General features: G+C 41.1%; 1 protein-coding gene across 2 annotated transcripts in view; it reads left to right on the top strand.

The window, feature by feature from the left end:
• Window positions 1–24504, top strand: part of ADAMTS12 (ADAM metallopeptidase with thrombospondin type 1 motif 12) — a 370221-nt gene that overhangs the window by 214347 nt on the left and 131370 nt on the right. For both annotated transcript variants that reach the window (XM_081521438.1, XM_081521437.1), the window contains 4 exons: window positions 10057–10181; window positions 13403–13552; window positions 19593–19736; window positions 20329–20473. In XM_081521438.1, the coding sequence (XP_081377564.1) occupies window positions 10057–10181; window positions 13403–13552; window positions 19593–19736; window positions 20329–20473 (564 nt within the window). The remainder of the gene's footprint in view (window positions 1–10056; window positions 10182–13402; window positions 13553–19592; window positions 19737–20328; window positions 20474–24504) is intronic.

Raw genomic sequence — 24504 nt, 5'->3', positions numbered from 1 at the left:
ATCCAGTGTTTTCCTGATTCCCTCTCTATTCTCTTCCTGTGTCCCACTTGCTGTCAGGATAGAGTGATAGTCTACTCATCATGCTTTCTCCTACTGCTCATCTTGTTGTTGCTCAGTCTGTCTTCCTTGTGGAGTTCAGTTAGTTAACACCTTCATCTTTCCGATCTCAGTTCAAGTGTCACTTGGCTGAGGAAGCCTTCCTTGAAATCCATGCCCAATAATATTCTATTATATAATTCCACAACACTGCATTTCTCCTTTGTAGCACATATCTGAGTTATAATTTTGTATCTCTTGGCCTGATGCACTCTCCTGCATTAGTGTGTGGGACTTAAGTGCAGAGGCTGGGTCTGGTGTTGCTCACCACTCAGCCCCACTAGTTTAGAACAAATAAAGGAAAGAGTGAATCAGTGAGAGCAACAGTCAGTGGGTGAAGCTAAGGGTCAACTGTGGCCAAGTCATGACAAGCCTATGACCCCCTAATGGGATTTGGATCTAATCCTGTGAAACTTTCTGGATGATTCCAAACTGAGAGATGGAGTGGAGAGAGAAGCATTAGAGAGATAGCTCTGGGGCCCTGTGGAGAGTGCCATGAGGTGGGGAACATGGAGGTAGGTCTCTGCCATCGGTGAATTCCTATGACTCTCTTCTTCCTTATTTAAATCCTACCTGACAGCTCACCCCATTTTGGGTTTCATTTTCTGTGCTGGGTTCAAGAGACTTGGTGGTTAACCTCCATACGTAACAGACAGTTCCTCTGTGTCAGTTGCGTGTGCTCAGTTGTGTCTGACTCTCTGCGACTTCTTGGATTGTAGCCCACTAGGCTCTTCTGACCATGGAATTTTCCAGGTAAGATTACTGGAGTAGGGTGCTATTTCTCAGTTACTGCCATGTGAAAACCACTGTGGAATTCCATCGCATTTTGAGGATAAGTTTGACGTGATACTCATTTTGGAGCATCCTAGCCACCTGATGCGAAGAGTTGACTCATTTGAAAAGACCCTGATGTTGGGAAAGATTGAAGAGAGGAGGAGAAGGGGACGACAGAGGATGAGATGGTTGGATGGCATCACCGACTCAATGGACATGGGTTTGGGTGGACTCTGGCAGTTGGTGAAGGACAGGGAGGCCTGGCGTACTGCGGTTCATGGGGTCGCAAAGAGTCGGACACAACTGAGCAACTGAACTGAACTGAGAGACATCTCAAAGAATAGAGGGTCATATTTCAGACCAGTGGAAACACACTGGAAAGGTTTGGCATGCTTATTAAGACATCGTGGGCCAAGAAATCAGAGTGGCTTCACATATGAACCAACTTGCTCTCTTTCCTGTCCTGCTTCCATCCAGCCCTGAATCAAACTCTCATTTTCACTTTATGACCCTATCCTATCTTTTGAACTCCCATTCTCCCTCAGGCACTCAGACTCAAACTTAGCCTTTTAGCCCTTTCCATTTAAGACCAATTCATTCAATGACCTCCCTGCTCGACAGTTGGCCAGGGACTGCTCTCTTCCCTCCTACTTCTGTGAGCAGTTGACATCGTGGCAAGCACAGATTTATAGTTAGTCCCACCTCTTCCTAGCCGTATAAGCTCTGGTAGGTTTCTTGTCTGTGCCTCCATTTCTTCATCTGGTAAAATGGGGATAAGAATGTTTACTTCCTGGTGTTGCTGTGAGAATCAAACATGTTAATTCATGTAATGGTCAGCATAGTCAGGCTTGTAGAAACCATCCCATCAGTGTTACTCGTCAGTATCATTATCATTCTCATCATCATCATCATCATCATCATTTTTTAGGTCCCACAGCAACCCTGGCAACTGTTACTATTATACCCCTTTCACAGATGAGGAAATTGTACCAAATTATTTGATAGAAAACAAATAACCTGAAGGAGATGAATAGGATCTTTGGAAGCTGGAGACTTCTTTTAAGAACAGGATAGAGACAAAGCTGGGGTGGGAGTGAGTTGGGATGAAACCAGCCACATGGCCCCAGATCACTGTGCCATTGAGGGGTAGAGCCTTTGGGTGTCAGGCTGGCTTGAAGGAGCAGCATGGCTGACAAACAGAAAGGAGATGTCTGTTTGCCCAGAGAATGTCTCTCCAGATTTAGTGTTGGGTTCACTTCTGTGAGACTCTGGAGTTAAAAGCCTGCTAACTTTGGCAACTCAGACTGCTGACCTCCCCTGTCCCCAGGGTGATGTGTGGGTCTGTAATAATCTGTAGAACTGCTGCTTTTTCAAGATAAATGTCAAAAGTATGGGCAATGAATTTGTACACTCCCCACTTAAAAAAAAATCAAGTATCTCTTCCTCTGACCATCACATGAGTTATTCCTTAAGTACACTGGAAGTTTTCAGGTTAAACGTTTTACTGCTTTTCTCTCTCTGCCTGTTCTCTTTCTTCTAAGAACCTAAGCCTGGCTAGCAGAGCATGATCAGACTGCAGTGAATCATAATTCTCTAGGAAATCAATACATGAATTTTTTTTATCATGAGAGATTACAAAGAGTAAAACTTATAATAAAAGCCACGTTCTTGCAAAATCATTTTCTCTCTCCCTTTTGGGACTATTTCTGCAAGCCGTTGCTGACTTCTTCTAGGTGACCTCCCTGTTCAATCAGGTCACATACTCAAATGAATAGGAAAGGGGAAGTGAGAAGTGAATTGGACTGAAGTGGCTGAGAAAATGATGTGAGAAAAAATGATGAAGGAACAAAAAGGGTAATTTATTTTTGTTTACAAAGGAAATAAGAAAAAAAAATTTGTGTGGATGGGGGTTTGTTTTGAGAAATGCAGATAATGACAAGGATGTTTTATAGGAAATGTTTAGTACAAGTCTCCTCTTATTCATTGTGCATCAGTGTCATCTCTCTGAAGCTCTTTTGTATCTTGTGCATGCTGAGAGCTACATAGTATTGAAGCATAGCTAACCATGGCTCCTGGGATCACGTGCATTCAAGAAACTTGAGTATTTCTTGGACTTAGCCTCTTATGAAACTTGGAGGTGAAGAGGCTGAAAAAAGTTGTGCTCAATTAAAATTTCCTGCAAGAGTCATGACATCTAATAGGAAAGTGGTTAACATGGAACTTGTGTTAAATGCCACATACTGTAGATGAAAGTTCTATACAAGGGCAAAGTACCAAGCTACAAATGACCAGCAGCTCAGTTAATTGCACTTGCTTTGGCTGTAAGAGGAACTGGCAAAGGCAATAAGGAGAAAACAAGCATGATTTGGGGGTAGACTTGGGGCTCTAACATTTTTTTTCTTTCTCATGTTGACGAAAATTCAATTAACTACTAAGTTAAGAGAAAAAAGAATTTTATTCAGGCTAAACTGAGGTTTCTAATCTGGAAGGCAGATTCTCGGAAATCTCTGAGAGTAACATGACACAATTTTAACGTTTCAACCTAGTGCGGCAAAGGCTGTGAACCCAAATGCACACGATATATTAGTAGAAAACTACTCTAGACAAGGAGGCAGGGAAGACTTCTTGGAAATGTCCCAGTTGAATCTTAAAGAATTAATGGATGTCAAATAAGTTAAAGGGAATAAATGAGAGAAATGAGGCTTTCTAGACAGAGGAGGCAGCCTGAAGAAAGCAAGGAGAAAAAGAACATATGTCTGGGGGTGGGGCAAATGGTAACACAGGCAATTTGAATGTTGCTGGAACACAAACTGTGAGGTTGAACATAAAGGGAGGGCTTCCTGGAAGCTAGACTTTGAAAGGTCTCAAGTCTTGCATGGTGACAGGAGAAGACTTTGGTTTTGGCTGGATCGACCTGGTGATGGCAAGGAGGATAGATTTAAAAAGAAGAAAGAAGGAGAACAGTGAAAAGATGCTGCAAGAATTAATTCAAGAATAAAATGATGAGGTTTGAACTCAGGCAGTTGGGAGTAAAGATGGAAAGAAGGTTAACAGCACATGATGACAAATTGGGATGTTGAAGGGGAGAGAGGAGACCAATAGGAGGACACTAACTTGATGGTGGTTCCTGTAACTAAGAAGATGCAGGAAGAATAGCAGGTTAGCATAGGGAGATAGAGGGTCAGGGATGTGGAGTTAGGGCTACCTGTGGTGTCATCCAGAAGGGTATTTCCATCAAGAGATTTGGGTCCATGAGTTTGAACTCTAGGGTAGGTTGGGAATGAGATATAGACTTGAAAGTTAATGTGTATAGGTGATTACCCAAAATAAAACTGTAATCAAGAGTGAACTATTAATAGCAAGGAGCCAAATGAAGAAGAGCTACCCAAGAACTGGCCTGAGAGTAAGAAGAGGGAGAGCTAGGGGTCTCAGAAGTAGAGGGGCTCTGTCTGCGTTTGTCTCCCCCTGGTGGTGGGAGTACAAGGTGGGGGAGATAAATAAACAATAATTGTCAATATTTGAATTGCTAAATCTTTCCAATTACTCAAAGCAAAACATTTAGACAAGTGTCTTCCAACTCACTGGAAGAGACCCTGATGCTGGCAAAGATTTGAGGACAGGAGAGAAGGGGACGACAGAGATGAAATGGTTGGAGGGCATCACTGACTCTATGGACATGACTTTGAGCAAACTCTGGGAGATGGTGAAGCACAGGAAATCCTGGCGTGCTGCAGTCCATGGGGTCCCAAAGAGTCAGACACGACTGAGAAACTGAACAACAACTTCAGTAGTTTGGAAACCACCAGTCCTGGACTAGTAGCTGCAAACCTGGCATTCCAATCTTGCTCTGCCAAAACCAGCTCTGACTTGGCTGAAGTCCTCTCCTCTAAGACCCGGATCTCCTCATTGTTTAAATGAGAGGACTGGATTTATGATTCCTAAGGCCCTTCAAGGAAATGGGCTCATAGTAATGCTGGGAAAACTGGAGGCAGAGTCTGTGTGGCAGTGTCTGGAAGAACACTGTTTCCCCAGGTCCTTGCTCACACTTGAATTTGGCTCAGTATCCAGGGAGAGTGGATATTTGTAGACATTCGCTTTTCCTTAAACAGACACACATGTAGATTGGTGTGTAAGTTCTTGCAAAATGATGAGTCCAACCAATGTACTTGTTGTTGTTTAGTCACCAAGTTGTGTCCCGCTCCTAACCAAAATGCAAATGGACAATATTGAAGCAAAAAATTGACTTTTTCCGATCTGGCAGTATCCCACCAGTGACTGTGAGCCCAAGGAGAACATTCTAAGAGGAGCTCCGTCTGCTTCTGCTTGTGCAGCCACTTTGGCTCTAACAAGCCTTTATATTCATGGTTATCTAAATAAGGAGCTTAACTGAACTTCAGAGTGCATGTGTGGATGTGTGAGTGTGTGGTGTGTGGGCTTTTCCTACCCACTGTAACACATCTGAAAGAGTATAGGTTCTGTTTGATTCAAAACTGTGAGAATTCACATATAATTAATTAGTAAGTTACCCACATAGACTGACATTTTAAAGCACTTTATAAGACCTATTGCAACCCTCTAGCCTTGGTTCAGGCCAATTGTTACTTTTCAGATATTAAAAATTTCTTGAGGTAATTGTAGATTCACATATAGTTGTAAGAAATATTGCAGTGAAATCCCTTATGCCCTTTACCCAGTTTCCCCCAAGGATAACATCATGTATAACTTTGGTACAAGATCAGAACCAATAAATCGATGTTCATACAAACTACCTCTCTTATTCAGATTTCACCAGTTTTACGAGCACTTAGATAACCCTAGTGGTAAAGAACCCGCCTGCCAGTGCAGCAGACATAAGAGACCTGGGTTCGATCCATGGGTCGGGAAGATCCCCTGGAGAAGGGAATGGCAATCCACTCCAGTATTCTTGCTTGGAGAATCCCATGGACAGAGGAGCCTCCCAGGTTACAGTCCATGGGATCGCACAGTCAGACATGACTGAAGTGACTGAACATGCACGTTGATTGTGTCTGTTTACATTTAGTTCTATGCAGTTTTAATATGTGTAGATTTCTGGAACCTTTGCCACAGTAAGGAACAGTTCATTACAAAGATGCTACCCTTTGATACCTCCCTTCTGCCTACTGACCTAAATCCTGGAAAGCACTAATCTGTTCTACATCTCTCTAATTCTATCGTTTCAAGAATGTTATATAAATGGAATCATACACTATGTAAGCTCTTGAGATTGGATTTTTTTCATGTAACTTCTTGACTGGATTTTTTTCATTGGTCATAATTCTCTTGAGATCCATCTAAGTTGTGTGTATGGAAAGTTTGTTCCTTTTTAGTACTAAGTAGCATTCCATGGTACATGACAGTTTATTTAACCATTCACTCATTGAAGGACATTTGGGTTCTTTCCAGTTTTCTGCTACCATGTATGAAGCTGCTGTAAACATTCCACTACAGGCTTTTGTGTGAGCTTAAGTCTTCATTTCTCTGGGACAAATGTCCAGGAATGCAGTTGCTGGGTCATATGATAGTTGCATGTTTAGTTTTTTAATAAACTTCAAACTGTTTTTCATAGTGGCTGTACATTTTATATTCTCACCAGCAGTGTGAGTGACCCAATTTTATCACGTCCTTAACTTACCTGATGCTGGGAAGGATTGGGGGAAGGAGGAGAAGGGGATGACAGAGGATGAGATGGCTGGATGGCATCACCGACTCGATGGACATGAGTTTGGGTAAACTCCGGGAGCTGGTGATGGACAGGGAGGCCTGGCGTGCTGTGATTCATGGGGTTGCAAAGAGTCCGACACGACTGAGCGACTGAACTGAACTGAACTGAACTACCATTGTTTGGGTGCTATCACTTTTTAAAATTTTAGTTATTCTGATAGGCATATAGTAATGTCTCATTATACCTGACAGTTTTTCCTCTGTCATGTTCTCAGGGCTGAGTGACCCTTTTAGGTACTTAATTTTACCTTAAATACAAAGCAAAAAAAAAAAGGATTTCTTTAAATACCAGTTTTCCTGAAGAACCTGGTAAAAGGATATATTGTAAGATTTTTTTTTTTTCATTTTCAAAATCCTCCACAATTTCTTTTGTTTCTTTTGTCTATGGTGAAAATTCCAAAGTCATGTTTCCATTATGTAAAAGAAGATGGGTTGATCACTAAAAACTACCGTGTTATGATCACACCCATACTCATACTCACCCATACCCATACTCATTTTTAAAAGATACTCAAACTTTCTTTCTTTTTTTCTTTAAGAAGAGCCTTTTTTTTAAAATGATACTTATACAATAGAGGTATTTTGCTGCTAAGGCAAATTGAAAGCAAAAGTTTTCAGAAAGCTTTGATTAATTCAGATAATTATGATGCTCCTTGAAGTAGAAGAACAGAGAATTTGGAGGAAAACTAATGAGGTGAAAGGGACTTCCCTGGTGGCTAAAGAATCCACTTACCAATGCAGGAGATGCAGATTCGATCCCTGGGTTAGGAAGATCCCCTGAAGGAGGAACTGGCAATCGACCCCAGTATTCTTGCCAGGAAAATCCCATGGACAGTGGAGCCTGGTGGGCTATAGTTCATGGGATTGTAAAGAATCAGACACAACTGAGTGACTAAACAACAACATCTTATTGTGGTTTTCATTTGCAATTCTCTGATGGTTAATGAGGTTGAACATCTTTTTATTGTGCTTATTTGCCATCTGTATATCCCCTTCAGTGACATTTCTCTTCATGCCTTTTGTCTGTTTTCTAGTTGTTCTTTCATTGTTGAGATTTGAGAGATCTTTAGATTTTCTAGAGACAAGACCTTGACAGCTGTCTGGCTTACAAATACTTTCTCTCACTCTGGAGCTCTTCTGGTCATTCTCTTCATAAGGTTGCTTCCAGAACAGAAGTTTTTCATTTTGATAAGATTCAGTTTTTCAATTTTTCCTTTTCTGGATTATCTTATCAGTGTCCAGTCTCTAAACTTTTTGCCTAGTCCTGGGAACCCAAGATTTTCCCCTGATTTCTTTTTTAAGTTTTATAATTTTTTTTTTTAATTTTATGTTACCAGTCTGTGGTCCACCTTGAGAAAATTTTTGTAGAAGGTGTGAAGTTTAGATCAAGGCTCATGCCATCCCTCAGAAGTTTGCAATATTCTGGATACAGATCCTGTACATACTTTGTTAGATTTATGCCAGTTTCATTTTCTTTGGAATAATGCAAAATGGCATTATTTCTTAATTAATGAGTATGTCTTTCACATCCTTCCTCTCCCCAAAGCAAACAAGCAAATGTAGAGTTTAAAACAAACCTCAAAGCAATCTGGTGATAGTTGATGGTTTGTTTTATAGCTTGCCTTCCCGTCTGAAGGAGAGGAAGTAAGGCACCATTCTTATGAGCCTGGTCACCAGTTATTAACAGAACTGCCGCTCCATCTAGGAGCCTCATCCACATAGTCTTTGATTCAGTAACTGACCTGAGCAACCTTCGGCCAGTTCTTTACTTCTCTGAGGTTTAATTTTCTCTTATTATAAAATGAAAATAGCAATACTTTCTTTATAAATAATGCTGCTGCCAGTGAAGAGCCACCAGGGAAGCCCAAGAATACTGGAGTGGGTAGTCTATCCCTTCTCCAGTGGATCTTCCTGACCCAGGAATCAAACTGGGGTCTCCTGCATTGCAGGAGGATTCTTTACCAGCTGAGCTACCAGGGAAGCCTATAAATAATACTAAGAGGGTGCAATTAAATTAAAAAGAGAATTTATCTACAACTATCTGGCATATAAATAAAGATCAATAAATGTTTCTTTCCTTCCTTTCCCTTCCTTCTTCCCTCCACCCTCACTTCCTCTTTTCCTCCTTTCCATTTGTAGTTCATGCCACCAGGCCAGTTCGTTATGGTAGCTATGGTAGGTTTCTTCCGGTAGGGTTCCTGCTCTACCTTCAGTTTGATGCCCCTGTGCCCAGCTAGTCCCCCAGAACCTCTCCTCCTTCACCATAGCTCCTTTAATAGATGCTGATGATGAGGATTATTAAATCATGAAGTCTGTTTCTCCTCTTTAGCTTCTTTCCTCTAGGAGTTCAGTGCGCTTGCATGAGCAGTGAGCCACCTTTCTGTGTTCTCGTGAGGGGAAGGTGATTTCTGACAGTCAGTCAGTGTGGATGGGGGGTACCTTGGAGTGCTCCTAACAGGCAACAGAGTCTCTCAGGCCTTGCTGAATTTGAATGTGGGTCTCATCAAAACACAGAATATAGAGAAAAAAGCTCATAGTTTGATGTAGAGACCACCCTGACGTTCTTGGGCTGAGCCCAGAGTAATAGACTCAGATTAGGGTAGGCCAATGTAGGTCATCATTCTCCCTGTAGACTCCACCCTGTACAAGAGATGGCTATATAGAGACTCCATAGAAATGAGGTAGGGGAAAGGAATTTCTCCTTTAAAAATTCAAATTACCTGGAGTCCCTCTAGGGCTGATTATCTTTTTTCTTCTTCATTTGACAAGTGTTCATTCAGTTAATTTGGAACCAGCCCTCTCCTCCCATCTTCAATAGTAACTGTGGGCCAGCTAGATATGACTCAGGAGCCCTTGATGTTGTGGGCTGGGCCATCTACTCCAGCATCCTAATTGTTGTCAGACAGTCAATGATCCTAAGTGGTTAAAAGCCTGGAGAGATTATGTCACCTTCTGACCTTCATTCATGGATGTCAAACCAAGATGGAGACCACAGACAAGGAAATGTTCCATTTATCCTTGCAGGATACCTCATGAAAAGAAGGAGCTTTTGTTGAAAATCTATTCATTTTGCATTAGAAATAAAAATATCTCTTTGGCATCATATTGGCTTAGGAAACAGAGAACTACTAGAAATAGAACATCAAACAGATCTTGGTCTTTGCTAACATGTTTTTAGTTTTCCTTCAAGGTCTACTTGTCCCAGTGACCATTTCTATCCTACAGTTCTTATCTTTATGTTCTTTTAGTGGAAGTCATGGAAATGATAGTGTTTAGAGCAGGAGAGTGGCCCAGAGGAGTACTTTGGCCTCCCCATATTCTTGCCAAATGTCTTGGGAGCACCTACCCAGAGCTCATCTCACCTGGCTGCTTTTGGGGCCTAATGTAATGGGCCCTGACCACAGAAATCTAACCCATGCCAATCTCTCCCTCTTCTTTCTCCAGCAAGGATTGAAAATAGTTCACCATGCAGAGAAGACACTGTCCAGCTTCTGCAAGTGGCAGAAGAGCATCAATCCCAAGAGTGACCTCAACCCTGCCCATCATGATGTGGCCGTCCTTCTCACCAGGTACCCCAGAGCCAGGGATGGTAAGACGGGTGGGGGGATTGGTGAGTGAAAGGGTTGCCAGGTATTCAAACTCATGAGATTCTTCTACTCTCTGTTGTTCTTAGTCATCTAAAAGGCAGCTTCTGTGAACTAGATACCTCCTGACTCCCATCCCAGTAAGGGAGCAGTTAGCAAACTTGCTAAATGTGCACAGCTCTCTGTGTTAATCAACTGCATCTGCTTGTTCCTATCCCAGAGATGATTTCATCATTAAAACTGGCTTCTCGGTGCAGCTCTGTAAACAATCAGTAAGCTTATTTGCAGATCCTCGTTAAAGCCTCCTATAACTCTTCACCGGGAAATTTCTTATCCTTTAATTTTATTTTTTAAAAATTTCCTCCAATTTTGAAACCTGCAACTCTCTCTACAGAAATCAGTCTTCCATCTCTGACTGATGTTGAAGACAGAATATGGGAAAAAGAGCCCTCCCTGAATAGGCAGAGTGATTTACTTGCATCTTTGTCTCCTTTACCCTCTGCTGCTACTGCTGCTAAGTCGCTTCAGTCGTGTCCGACTCCGTGCGACCCCATAGACTCCCCCACAAGGCTCCCCCATCCCTGGGATTCTCCAGGCAAGAGTACTGGAGTGGGTTGCCATTTCCTTCTCCAATGTATGAAAGGGAAAAGTGAAAGTGAAGTCGCTCAGTCATGTCCGACTCTCAGCGACCCCATGGACTGCAGCCCACCAGGCTCCTCCATCCACGGGATTTTCCAGGCAAGAGTTCTGGAGTGGGGTGCCACCTTTACCCTCATGAAGACACTATTTGTCCTGACTACAGAGAGACCCTATGTGATAATAAGAACCATCAGGACTTCTAGGACTCATAGCTGTGAAAACCTAGTGAATCTACCTGATCAACCCAGGCTCTTGGAAGGCTATGTGTTCTCATTGATCCAATAGATATTTTTTGAGCACCTACTGTATAACAGATACTATTTTAATCTAGACAGATGAAGCTGTTAATGAGGGGGAAGGGGTAAGTTTTCACTGGGTACTCCTATGCAGACTCAGAGACATCCTGAACACAGGGATGTAGAGTGGAAGAGGCCCTTCAGCTTGGCCCTTCAACATTATGATCCAGATGGCCCTGGGTATCTGTTTGTTGTCCCTGGGGAGGATGGACTGCCCCTGAACATCTTGGCTTGTCCTCTGTCCCTTTGACAGGATTATCCAATGTCCCTTTGACATTGAATATCTACAAGGGATGATAATTAGCTCCTACCCTATCCAAATATCTGTCTTACCCTAACCTGAAACTCAATCCCAGAATCACTCTTTTGAATGATAGTATCAAAACTTTGGCTGATTGCAGATATGTTCCAAAATAAGTCAGTGGCATAAACCTATTACATTAGGTTCATCAGGACTTGTGACACCTGTGTTGACTGGAACTTGCATAGGGAATAGGTTGGTGTGGGTGTAGAATCTAAGCACAGAGGCTTCAGGGAGCCAGCAAGCAGCCAGGGAACATGAGGACCAGGCAAGTGGCCCAGAGAAGACTTCAGTCTAGGCAAGACCTGGCTCTAGGAAAGAACCCTGGATCATGGAACCAGCATTGACCAGTGGGCAGCTGTGTCTCAGCTGCATCTCTTTTCTTTCTCTGAAAGCAGAATAGTTTCACCTCTCATTTTCACATGAATAAATGAGTGAATTAATGATAGCTGGCTTTTGAGGGATATTTGACATGGGCCAGGTTCAGTGCTACATCTGTTAGAACAATTATTCCATTTAATCCCCACAACAACCTTGATAGTTCATTACTATCAATCATTCCTATTTTACAGATCGAGAAACTGAGTCTTATAAATTCTGTCAAGTGCCCCAAATCTCACTGCTTTTAACAGGTATAGCAGGGACTTAAATCCAGTTAGTTTGACCCCAGTAGCCATACTATCACCCAGTAAGAATACAAAGGATCTGTTCTCCTTTTCTTCTTATTATGATCATTTTTCTTCTTTACAACAGAGTTCTGGTTTCAAGTTTTGATGAACCTCAACCAACCCCTAGATAGTAGAGGGAATTTCAAGTTCTGAAGCGGGATTTCTCAGTAGTAACACCATTGGCATTTTGGGTTGGCTGATTCTTTGCTGTGAGGGTCTGTCCTGTGCACTGGAGTGTATTTAACAGAATCCCTGGCCTCCATCCATGAGATGTCAGTGGCACCCTCCGCTAAGTTGTGACAGCTGTAACTGTCTCCAGACATTGCCAGAAGTCCCTGAGGAGGGTGCGGGGAACAAAATCAACCCCTGTGGAGAATCTCTGCTCTGAAGGAACAGGTGGGCTCAGGAAGGGAGGGAAGGAGGGGCCTGAACTGGTCTCTGGAGGACTAGGCTGAGATCCACTTCAACAGAGTTCCCTATAGAGGTGGATTTGGTGTGAACACACCTTGTGAGATAGGGCGGGTGGATTCGTGTCAAGGCATGCTTTTTCTTATACTGTCTCCAGTGCTTGTTGGAGGTGAAGCTGATCCCTTATTGGGAGCTTATGCTCCTTACCTGTAAGACCCATATTTTACAATCCTTTTGTCACTCCTTTTTATCCTCTTTATTGCTGGATACTTAATAGTCCCTCAATGGACAGTTTTTTAAGGGGCCTAACTTCCTTGTATCCTGTGAGATCCTAGCAGTCTTTCTTTGTGTGACCATCCCCTGCCATATGCAGCATTGTTAAGGTGGTGGGACCGGAGAGACCATGAATTTGATCTCTAGATGGATTGATGGACCAATTGCCTTTTTCATGAATGAATAAAAGTTCTCAGATACCTTTTGAACACGTACCTCAGAAAGGCCAAAAAGGCATTTCATGTTTGAAAAACCTCAACCACTGATGGTTGTCCTTTCCCTGTTTAAAAGTTCAATGAATTCCAATTTTCAATCAAATCCTTCTCTTGTGTGTCAAATAATATAATTTGGCTTCCTGAGATTAAGAATACAAGCGACTCAAATTAAAACATTTGCTGTATTTTCATATATTTCTTTGGGTGTGAATGAGAATCAATAAAGAAGTGGTAAAATCAGAATAATCCCAGTGAATTCAAAATCACTCCCTAAAATTTATATGGACTTTTAAAAACAATTTTAATCATGCTTTAAAGACCATATTGAATGTGAATTCATGGCCAGATGGGTTTTTTTTCTAGATGTTTCTTGGGGCACTTCCACATCCCTGTTCTCTGCTTTCAGAAAAGACCTCTGTGCGGGTGTCAATCACCGCTGTGAGACTCTGGGGCTGTCCCACCTGTCAGGAATGTGCCAGCCTCATCGGAGTTGTAACATCAATGAAGACTCTGGACTCCCCTTGGCTTTCACAGTTGCCCATGAACTCGGACACAGGTAAAGGGCCAAGGAAACTGAGATCTCCTCCTCCTGATCATGCATCAGTATCAGGGTTTCAGGAGAATCAGATTGCATTGTGGCTTGAGAATCACATCCTAAATCTCTGCTTTCTCATTGTAAAGTGGGTGGGGAGGAGGATTGGGGAAAGACACAAGTTCAAGATTCCACTGTCTTCTTGCCCCAACCACTTATACCATCAACATCACAGAATCATAGAGACCACTGCAAGTCGCTGAGTTAGAACAAGGTGAGCAGAAACAAGGAGATAAGCTTTAACTTAACTGATTAATTCAGGAGTAGTAATTCCTATTTAGTTCTTATGAAATATGTAGTGATGTTATTAATATCACTAAAAAGTCACAAACCTTCACATTCTTTGCCCTTCCTTTATGCCAGACATTTCACGTTGTGTCATTGACTTCTCTCAACAACAATATGAAGTAGATACTATTATTTGCCCCATTGTACTTGTGTGTATTAAAGGAGGACACTGAAAAAAAGAAAAAATGGAAAACTGCTTTAAACTTGAAAAGACTATCAAACAAACACCAGTTAACAGGAAATCCAAGTTGTCACAAAAATGTGTAAATTTGATTAGATCAATTGATTGAAGGCAGGTTTCAGAAATTTTTGGTAAAGGAATGTTGAGAATTCTGGATTCTCTGGGTATCAGAGGTTCTCAGGAGGAAAGATCTTAGCTTATTTGTAACTTAATATATTGATGTATTTATTAACCGGTAGTGAGAGAACATCATACTAGGTGGAAGCTCAGAGTGGGGAGTCATATAAATGGATCAACTGCACCCCTACCTGTTATGAGGCCACCAGCCTGAAAGAAAGCAGAACACTGGGCATACCCCGAATGTCCAGCCAGAAAAAGAGGTGGGATTAGGAAGAGCCCTGTTTTCAACAAAGGTCCATCTAGTCAAGGCTATGGTATTTCCAGTAGTCATGTATGGATGTGAGAGTTGGACTATAAAGAAAGCTGAGAGCTGAAGAATTGATGCTTTTGAACTGTGGTGTCGGAGAAGACTCTTGAGAGTCCCTTGGACTGCAAGGAGATCCAACCAGTCCATCCTAAAGGAGATCAGTGCTGGGTGTGCTTTGTAAGGACTGATGTTGAAGCTGAAACTCCAATACTACGGGGATGACAGAGGATGAGTTGGTTGGATGGCATCACCAACTCAATGGACATGAGTTTGGGTAGACTCCAGTAGTTGGTGATGGACAGGGAGGCCTGGTGTGCTGTGGTTCATGGGGTTGCAAAGAGTCGGACACGACTGAGCGACTGAACTGAACTGAACTGTTGACTAGATTATTCAAGGCCTGGCCTCTCTGGCCTGGGCTTTCTCACCATTTTTCTCATATAATATTGGAACTTTTCAAAATACTTTTACCTAAAGTACTAAACCAGAGTATTGGCTTGGGAATTGGGACATGTGAGTGGTTATTCTGGCTTTTCCATCAGCCAATATTAGGACCTTAGAGAATTCCCTTCACTTCTTTGTGTTTATTTTCTTATATCTGAAATGAGTAGATTTGATTAGGTACTGTGATTTCTTTGATCCTTACCAAAAAGCCCTGGAAGATAAATGTACTATAGTGTAATATCCTTAATTATCAAAAATTCAAATACAGAGAAGTTAAGTGACTTGCTTTTAATTAAATAAGATTGAGGACAAAATACTGAAAAGACCAGGCCATAGTTGTTGGCATGTTGATAATAACTTGGCAAAATGAAAATTATTCTTATGTGCAAATGTTTAGGCACCCTCAGTCCTGGCACATGGAAGGAGTGTCCCTTGTGGCCTCGAATAAAGTCACTGGTGTCAGCAGCATCTCTAGTCAAGCATGTCAAGCAATATAACTCGATCAAACTGAGAAATGATTGCTCAAGACATTCTCAGCAATGGTATGCCCAAGTTGAAGAAAAGTGGAGAAGACTTGCTTGAAAAAGATATTCTCAAGTGCTTACTTGTGTCCAAAGAATGGGTCCTTTATCTTCAATTCATTTTGGCAGTTTTTAAAAAGTAAACTGATACTACTTATGATCCAGCAGTTGTACTCTGGGCATTTATCAAGAAGAAATGAAGATGTATGTTCATATTTAAAAAAACCTATACATGAAAGTTTATAGAAGCTTAATCTTAATCGCCCCAAACTGGAAGCAACCCAGGGGTTGTTTCAACTCAATGTGGTGAATAGTTAAATAAACTGTGATGGATCCATATCATGGAATACTACTCAGCAAGAAAAAGGACCAATTATTGATATATGCAGTGACCTTGATGAATCTTTGAACAATTATGCTCAGTGAAAAAAACTAGTCCCCAAAGATTTCATTTACATAGCATTATTGAAATAATAAAATTATCTAAATAGAAAACATATTACTGGCTGCCAGAGCTTAAGAAGGGGGTGGGGGAGGGATGGAAAGTAGGTCTGGCTACAAAGTGCAACATGAGGAATTCCACCAGGTGAAAATGTTCTGTGTCTTGACTATATCAACATCAGCATCCTAGCTGTGATATTGTATTATAGTTTTGCAAGATGTTACCATGAGGGTAAAGTGGGTAAAGGGTACGTGGGACCTCTTTGTATTATTTATTACAATTTGCATCTGAATCTATAATAATATAACAATATAAATTTAATATGTAAATATAATGAATTAAAATTTTAAATTTTAAAAGAGGGCATTGGGCCATGTACAGTTGACCTAAATAAAACACTATCTTTTAAATGGCAAAAAAGTTTAGGGTCACTGATAGGAAAGACAAAATTGGGGAATTCCCTGGTGATTCAGTGGTTAGGACTCTGTGCTTCTACTGTTGGGGGCTCAGGTTCGATCCCTAATCAGAGAACTAAGATTCTGCAAGCCGAGTGGCGTGACTGAAAATGAAAAGGAAGAGGAAAGAAAGACAAAGTTGAAGAAAGACATATAAGTTTGAATTTGAGTGATAGAAAAAATACTTCAGTAAGACACAAAACTGAAGAAGAGAAGACATTAGGGGTACCCTGAGAAATTTGTTCATAGCACAAGATGCTTCTAAAATATTCAGTTCTCTTTTTAGATATAAAGTTCTAACTAGCTGTGGACCAAACTGAGAAACACTGGGCATATCAATGAAACAGCCTGGTGCCAGAAAAAGAAAAATATAATAAGCCACTATCCTAAGATAGTCATTACAGCTTAATAAAAGAGATACTCCATTGTTCTTGAAAACTTGTTTATTTCATCACTGATTGCATTGGATTTCAAATAGAAAGTGAAGTTAACTAACTTGTGCTTTGGCCTAAATAATTGCATTTATATTTTGAGAAAAAAAATTATTAAGTTCCATTTATGAGAAGTCTAGATTATAGCCATCATCCATACCTCTGCTCTGATCCCTTAATAGCTGAATTACCAAAATGAAGATGGAATTCCAGAAGGAAATTTAAAAACCTCTCTGAGACCTAGCATCCTTTCCCTTGAAATAATGAAAATATCATGATAGAGATGAACACTTGCAATGCAACATCCATTCAGTTTTTCCCATTCTTCTGGATTGGGATATTCCATTTATTTCACTTATAGAACTTTCCTTGTTGCATATGCCAAATTGATATTTCCTGAATGAGTTAGAAAAGCTCACATTCATACTTTGATGGTTCTTGTTCTCTGCTGTTTCTACTCCACCATAAAACGAATAGTAAAAGGCAAGAAATGTCTGACCAAGTGATACCCTATGACTCAGGCAGTGACTTAGCTTGCTATTTCATGTCTGAAATTTTCATAAACCCATCTAGCAGGAATTGTAAAACCAAGATGTAGTAAAGCAGGCTAATTCAGCAGCCAGTGAGTTGTTTCAGCCTGTAGTAGGCTCTTACTCCAAACTGCTTTTGAAATTCATCCCACTTGCTGGGAAGTAGCTTCTTGGAAACACCTTTCATCCCTCTGACCTCCTGTATTTTTCCTGTCTCTCATTTTTCACTGACCCACTGATCCTATATGACTCGAGTGCTCCCCTCATATAGAGAGAGTAGACATGTCCAGAGGAACCTTTGTTTAGTAGCTTTGCTTTTCTTTTGTTGGGTGGGAGCACAGAGGAGTGATAGAGCTGGAGAGGGGAATGCTTTAGTGAACTAAAAACTTTAGATGGAGCAACATGAGCTTTTGGTGAGCTGATGTATTTAGAGGGTAGGTTTGAAGTCACCCAGTATATAGGATAGGCTTCTCTGGTGGCTCAGTGGTGAAGGATCTGCCTGCAATGCAGGAGACCTGGGTTTGATCCCTGGGTCAGGAAGATCCCCTGGAGAAGGAAATGGCAACCCACTCCAGTATTCTTGCCTGGGAAATCCCTCCATGGGATCGCAAAGAGTTGGACACGACTGAGTGACTAACATAAAGTATATAAGATCCAGACATCTGGCTTGTCAAATTGGAATGGCTGATGCTAGAAAAGCCATTATTAATGGAGATTTTTAGAAACATGTTTGTTTAAGATTTTTCCTAATTATTAAACAGGTAAACTTGTGGAATACTTAATGAACAGGGTAGGACTGGATTTTCAACAGCCTGGGGAAGGCCTGCTCAGAAAAAAAAACACAAAACTTTCATTGAATTAAATTCTTTGTGGTTGGGTGATAAAAGAGCTTGGTAGATTAATTCTGTGACTCCTTTGTGAATTTTGTAGTCATGTGGAATGTGATCAGAGTCTGTAAGTAAGTTGATAACATCTTAATGCATTAAAAATAATACAAGAGAATTTCTCCACAAAGACTGTTTTCTGCAAGTGTTGCTAATGTTGATCAGGAGATTTTATTAAAGTTGGATATGAGCTTTCCTGTCAGAGGAATTGCATTTCACTAGCAGAGTAAAAGGTCATAGTTTCCTCTGTTCAAATTTGGAAAGTTGAGCCAACATCTCCAGGTTGCAAGTGTCCAAAAAGCAGATTCCAGCAGAGAGAGGTCTTGTGGGGACTCAGAAAGCATCTTGGCAGTGATCCTGAGGTCTCGGCTTATAAACAGACACTTCTCAGTCAGCCTCTTTTCCAAGCACCCCCTTGCCATGGGGATCAGTTAAGCATTTTAGAGCCTTTCAAGGCTGCTTCACCTGATTACCCCTGGCAGTGGGAGGTCAGAGAGCCGATCAAATGAGACAAGAGCACTGATTTAGCAGCACAGAGATCTGCAGAACACTTAGCTTTGTCACAAACTAGCTTGTGACTTTTGACAAACCTCAAACTCTCATCTAAAAAAGGAAAATAAGCCAGCTAGACAATGATAAAGTAAAGTAAAATTGTTAGTCGCTCAGTCGTGTCTGACTCTCTGCGACCCCATAGACCATATCCCTCCAGTCTCCTCTGTCCAAGGAATTCTCCAGGCAAGAATACTAGAGTGGGTTGCCATTCCCTTCTCCAGGGGATCTTCCCAACCCAGGGATCAAACCCACATCTCTTAACATTTTCTGCATTGGCAAATGGGTTCTTCACTGCTCGTGCCACCTGGGAAGCCCACTAGACTGTGTGTTCTCCCTAATGTCTATATATTGAAGGACTTGTATGATACTGGAAAGAAATCCATCCATTCCAAGCTTGCAGCTTCTGACAAAGTCTCCCATAGGCTTTCCCTTTCATACTCTCCAGTAAATTATGATGAAAAAGCAAAAGGAAGGTTTTGTTCTTTTGTGCTGCAGTTGCTACAGCAGGAGAAAGAAGACAGCTGGAGGCAAGATTTGCCCTCCTGACTGTAGTCTCATAGAAAGCCAAAGACAAACTGGAAGCTTTTAGCTTTCTGCCAAACGGAAGTTTTTGGATTAGCCACACGGCTCCCAGGGTTGTATATTTGAAACAAAACCATGCCTAAAATGTTTCCTGTGCTTTCTAGTTGAAAATTAGCTAGCCCCCTCCAACTTCAAAGTCCCACTTTGTAATCAATGCCTTCTATACAAAGGTGGCTCACTGTGGGTTATTTTCACCTTGGAGGAACTGTGGTTTTCCTCTTGTTTCATGCCTGCCTCTTTAACATCCTTGTGCTCCGTGCTTCCCTGCAGCTTCGGCATCCAGCATGATGGGAAGGAAAATGACTGTGAGCCCGTGGGCAGGCACCTGTACATCATGTCCCGCCAGCTGCAGTACAATCCCGCCCCGCTGACATGGTCCAAGTGCAGCAAGGACTACATCACTCGCTTCCTGGAGTAAGTGACTGCTCATCTCAGCATAGCCTCACTCAGGGCTCTGTACACCGGAAGTCACTTTGAGTTCTACCTAAGACCCGGAAAAACCTCAGTTCCTCTCATAGGTCACAATGTCAGGGTGGTAACAGTAGAAGTGAATTTTGCTTCTGCTCTCTGACCCTGAGATCCAGGTGGGTTCTGCCTCCACCTTAAGCCAGGTGAACACTCTGTCTCCCCCCAGCCTTCCTTCAGCTTGCTGTCATCTGAAAGGGGTTCTTTATGATCCAAGAGTGAGTTAAGTCCCTGGGGGACTGGCGAGAACAACTAGGACAAGTTAGAAGTCATCACCATACCCCGTTGGGGGTAATAGCATTTTTTTTTTACTTTACCACTGCTTGTAAATATTTCTCAGATCACATCTGAGCAAACGGTGTGGGATTGTGATTTGCATTTCCTTTTAGACAGCTCTTACCTTGGACCTAGTAGAAATAAAGTTATCTTAAAGGACAGAGAACACTAGAGAAATAAAAGTTTCTCTTGAATGAAAGACTAAACTTTTCATTTAGAAGGAAATTGTAAGCCACTGCTCTCATTTCTATTCACTTGTTTTCAGCCGAGGCTGGGGGTCCTGTCTGGATGACATCCCCCAAAAGAAAGGCTTGAAGTCCAACATCATTGCCCCTGGAGTGATCTATGATGTTCACCACCAATGCCAGCTGCAGTATGGCCCAAATGCTACCTTCTGCCAGGAAGTGGAAGTAAGTGTCGGGTATCTAGGTGCCTCTGGTGGGTATGTGCAGGGCTTGAGATCCAACATGCTAAAGGAGGGCCAGGGAAATATTGGGAAATCCTTGTGGCTTAGCTGGTAAAGAATCCGCCTATAATGCAGGAGACCTGGGTTTGATCCCTGGGTTAGGAAGATCCCTAGGAGAAGGGTAAGGCTACCCACTTCAGTATTCTGGCCTGGAGAATTACATGGACTGTATAGTCTGTGGGGTGGCAAGGAGTCAGACACGAAAGAGCGACTTTCACTTTCAAAGATCCAGAAATGGAAACTTTCTATTTATGGCAAGATGTCTGTAAGGTAGAAGGATTGAAGTTGAGGTCATTCATATTCTTTGACCCACCTCCTTGGTATCCTTTACAACTGGGTGGCGGTTAAGAAAATGCTATAGTGCTTTTCAAGAATCACAGTGATTCACACCTGCAGACTCCGTAGCAACCAACTTAATCCCTGAAGCTCCCTTTCCTAAATTTCTTGTCTGGTTGCTGAGCACCTCCAGAGGCCAAGGTAGGAATAAGATTTATCTCTTATTCATTCTTCTCTATTTTCAACATCTAAATGATAAGTCAAGCCCTGGTATTTAACCTATGATGGAATCTGTGGCTCTGGCCTGTCATCTTCATTCTTATTACTGCTCTCCTGATTCCAAATCTCATTACCTCTCCTTACTGTTACCTTTGAACTATTTGATCTGGAGATCAAATTGCCAACATTCATTGGATCATAGAAATAGCAGAGAATTCCAGAAAAAGCATCTATTTCTGCTTCATTGACTATGCTAAAGCCTTTGACTGTGTGGATCACAATAAACTGTGGAAAATTCTTAAAGGTATGGGTATACCAGACTCCTGCCTCCTCTCACCTGCCCCCTGAGAAACCTGTATGCAGATCAAGAAGCAACAGTTAGAACCTGGTTCCAAATTGCCAAAGGAGTACATCAAGACTGTGTATTGTCACTCTGCTTATTTAACTTATATGAAGAGTACATTATGTGAAATGCCAGGCTGGATGAAGCACAAGCTAGAATCAAGATTGCCAGGAGAAATATCAATAACCTCACATATGCATATGACACCAGCCTTATGACAGAAAGTGAAGAGGAACTAAAGAGCCTCTTGATGAAGGTGTAAGAGGAGAGTGAAAAAGCTGGCTTAAAATTCAACATTTAAAAAATGAAGATGATGGCATATGGTCCCATCACTTCATGGCCAATACATGGGGTAACAGTGGAAACAGTGAGAGACTTTATTTTCTTGGGCTCCAAAATCACTGCAGATTCTGACTTCAGCCATGAAATTAAAAGATGCTTATTCTTTGGAAGAAAAGCTATGACCAACATAGACAGCATATTAAAAAGTAGAGATATTACTTTGCCTACAAAGGTGCATTGAGTCAAAGCTATGGTTTTTCCAGTAGTCATGTATGGATGTGAGTGTTGAATCATAAAGAAGGCTGAGTGCCAAAGAATTGATGCTTTGGAATTGTGGTGTTGGAGAAGACTCTTGTGAGTCCCTTGGACTGCAAGGAGATCAAACCAGTCAATCCTAAAGAAAATCAACCCTGAATATTCATTGGAAGGACTAATGCTGAAGCTGAAACTCCAATACTTTGACCACCTGATGAGAAGAGCTGACTCATTAGAAAAGACCCTGATTCTGGGAAAGATTGAAGGCAGGAGGAGAAGGGGACGACAGAGGATGAGATGGTTGGATAGCATCACTGACTCGATGGACATGAGTTTGAGCAGGCTCTGGGAGATAGTGAAGGACAGGAAAGCCTGGTGTGCCGCAGTCCATGGGGTCGCAAAGCATCGGAAACGACTGAGCGACTGAACAACAACAACTATTACCTCTCGTTACCTCATTACCTCTCCTTACTATTATAATTACTTTCTACCTAACCTCTCCCCAATTCACACTATTGCTCAAGTTATTTCAAAAAGACACAAATCTAACCATGGCTCTACTCTGCTGTTGGGGTCCTCACTGACCACAGAATAAAGTATCAACTCCTTGCATCCCTTTGTGATCTGGATCTTGTCTATTCTCTGAACCATTCCTTTTTAGTGCAAAAGTATCAGTGTTAATTATACAGAGACATGAACGAGTCTGGTTGACCCCTGCCAGATTTTATGCTGTGTCCTGAATAGTATGAAAAAGATGAAACCTCAAAACTGAATGAGATAAGTTCTCTGACCTTGAGGAGTTCCTGCTCTGACTGGGGAGGCTGACAGGAGAGTTTTAATAGTCAGATAAACACAAAAACAAACATAGAGAAAGAACTTTTAAGAGGAAGTAACTGTGCTCAGACAGAACAAGCAAGACTTCACAGAGGAGATAAGGTTGTTGTAAAAATCCCTCACTCTCACTTCTAACTGGTTACCAAGCAATGCTAATTCTGCCTCCAAAAGGTCTCTAAAATCCATCTGTCCTTATATGATTTCAGCGAGTCTCCTGGTTGGACTCCTTTCTAAGACTCTGACCCATTCCCCAAAACATAGCCAAATTGACATTTATGAAGGAAATCTGATTGTGTTCCTCTGTTGTTAAAATATTTCACGGCCTCCTATGCCTCTCCAACAAAATTCAGATTCTCTAAAATGGCTTAAAGGAGGCTTCAAAATTCACCCTTGCTCTCACTCTTTGAGCTTATCTCTTAAAATATTATTTTAACCCTCCACTCTCTAACCTGGAATTCTAAATACATGTACCTTGGACTTTACCCCACTAATCTTTCATATCTTGAACTCTCTCCTTCATATTTTTCATCTCTTAATACCTCCACATTTTGTATAATTTCCTTTTCTCTTCAAACTCAATGATTGCTCTTTTCAAATAGGTCCAATCCTCTATTTAACTTGTTGACTTTTTAATCTCATTTATGTTGCTTTTTTTTTATTTATAACAGTCTCTTTGGGTTTTTTTCCTAAATTTTCTCCGATTTTTTTTTTCCTCATTCCAATCTGATTTATTGTTCAGTAGAGCATTAAGACATTTTAAAAACCACCCAAATAATTCTAAGGCACAGTCAAGGTTAGGAACCACTGCTGACCTACATTATGTTTAAGTTGTATTCTAGTTTTACGACATTTTAAAAGCTACCCAAATAATTCTAAAGCACAGTCAAGGTTAGGAACCACTGCTGACCTACATTATCGGAGAGCATTTGTCGATGCATGAAACATGAGACTCTCCGATTTTTTTATGACCTCTTATTTCTAGTTTAAACTTTCAGTATGATATTTTGTTTCTTTAACTATAAGACACATTTATTTTACAACTTATAATTGCAGATTACAATGGACAGTTTCGATGTCCAGAGTCTCTGTGTGTCTGTTTCTCCTATTTGAGATTTCTTCTCAGTTTCACTTATTATGTATTATTTCCTTTTGTCAGTTTCTGCTTCTATTGTAAACTCTTGGTTATGAAGCTTCATGTCAGGCTATTCTTTATGGTTTAGATGGCTGGCACATTTCTTTTGGAAGAATATTTTCACTGCCATCTCTGGGTCCATTTAAATTATTGGTTGGATGTTGTGAAGAACACTTACAACCTCTAGAAATGAAAAATATCATGATTGACTTAAAATTTAGTGGACGAGTTACACAGCAGACTTGATAGAGCTAAAGAGAAAATCAACTGAAATTTAGAGTTGAAAAAATTACTTCCTATCCCACTTGAGTTTTTCTCAGAATTGTGTGATGGAAGAGAGACTGACCATTTGCTGATAGAAATCCAGGCTTTTTCAACGTTTATGTACAAGGAAATTGAGAGCTAAAAAATATGAAAGTAATCTGAAATATGAAGGACAGCATAAGAAGGTCCATCAATAATAATGATTAATTGCAGAAATTGCAAAAGGAGAGAATAGAGATAATCATGAAGAAGCAAGATTTAGGAAGGTAAAAATTAAGAATTTTCTAAAATGGTTAAAAAATATGAGGTCTTATGATGAAAGAACATATTGAGTATAGAGTACACTAAATAGATGGAATGATAGTAGATG

This window comes from Giraffa tippelskirchi, chromosome 8, assembly GCF_054371585.1.
Source record: "Giraffa tippelskirchi isolate mGirTip1 chromosome 8, T2T-mGirTip1v1.2.pri, whole genome shotgun sequence".
NCBI lineage: Eukaryota > Metazoa > Chordata > Mammalia > Artiodactyla > Giraffidae > Giraffa > Giraffa tippelskirchi.
This window is presented reverse-complemented; position numbering and strand designations above follow the sequence as displayed.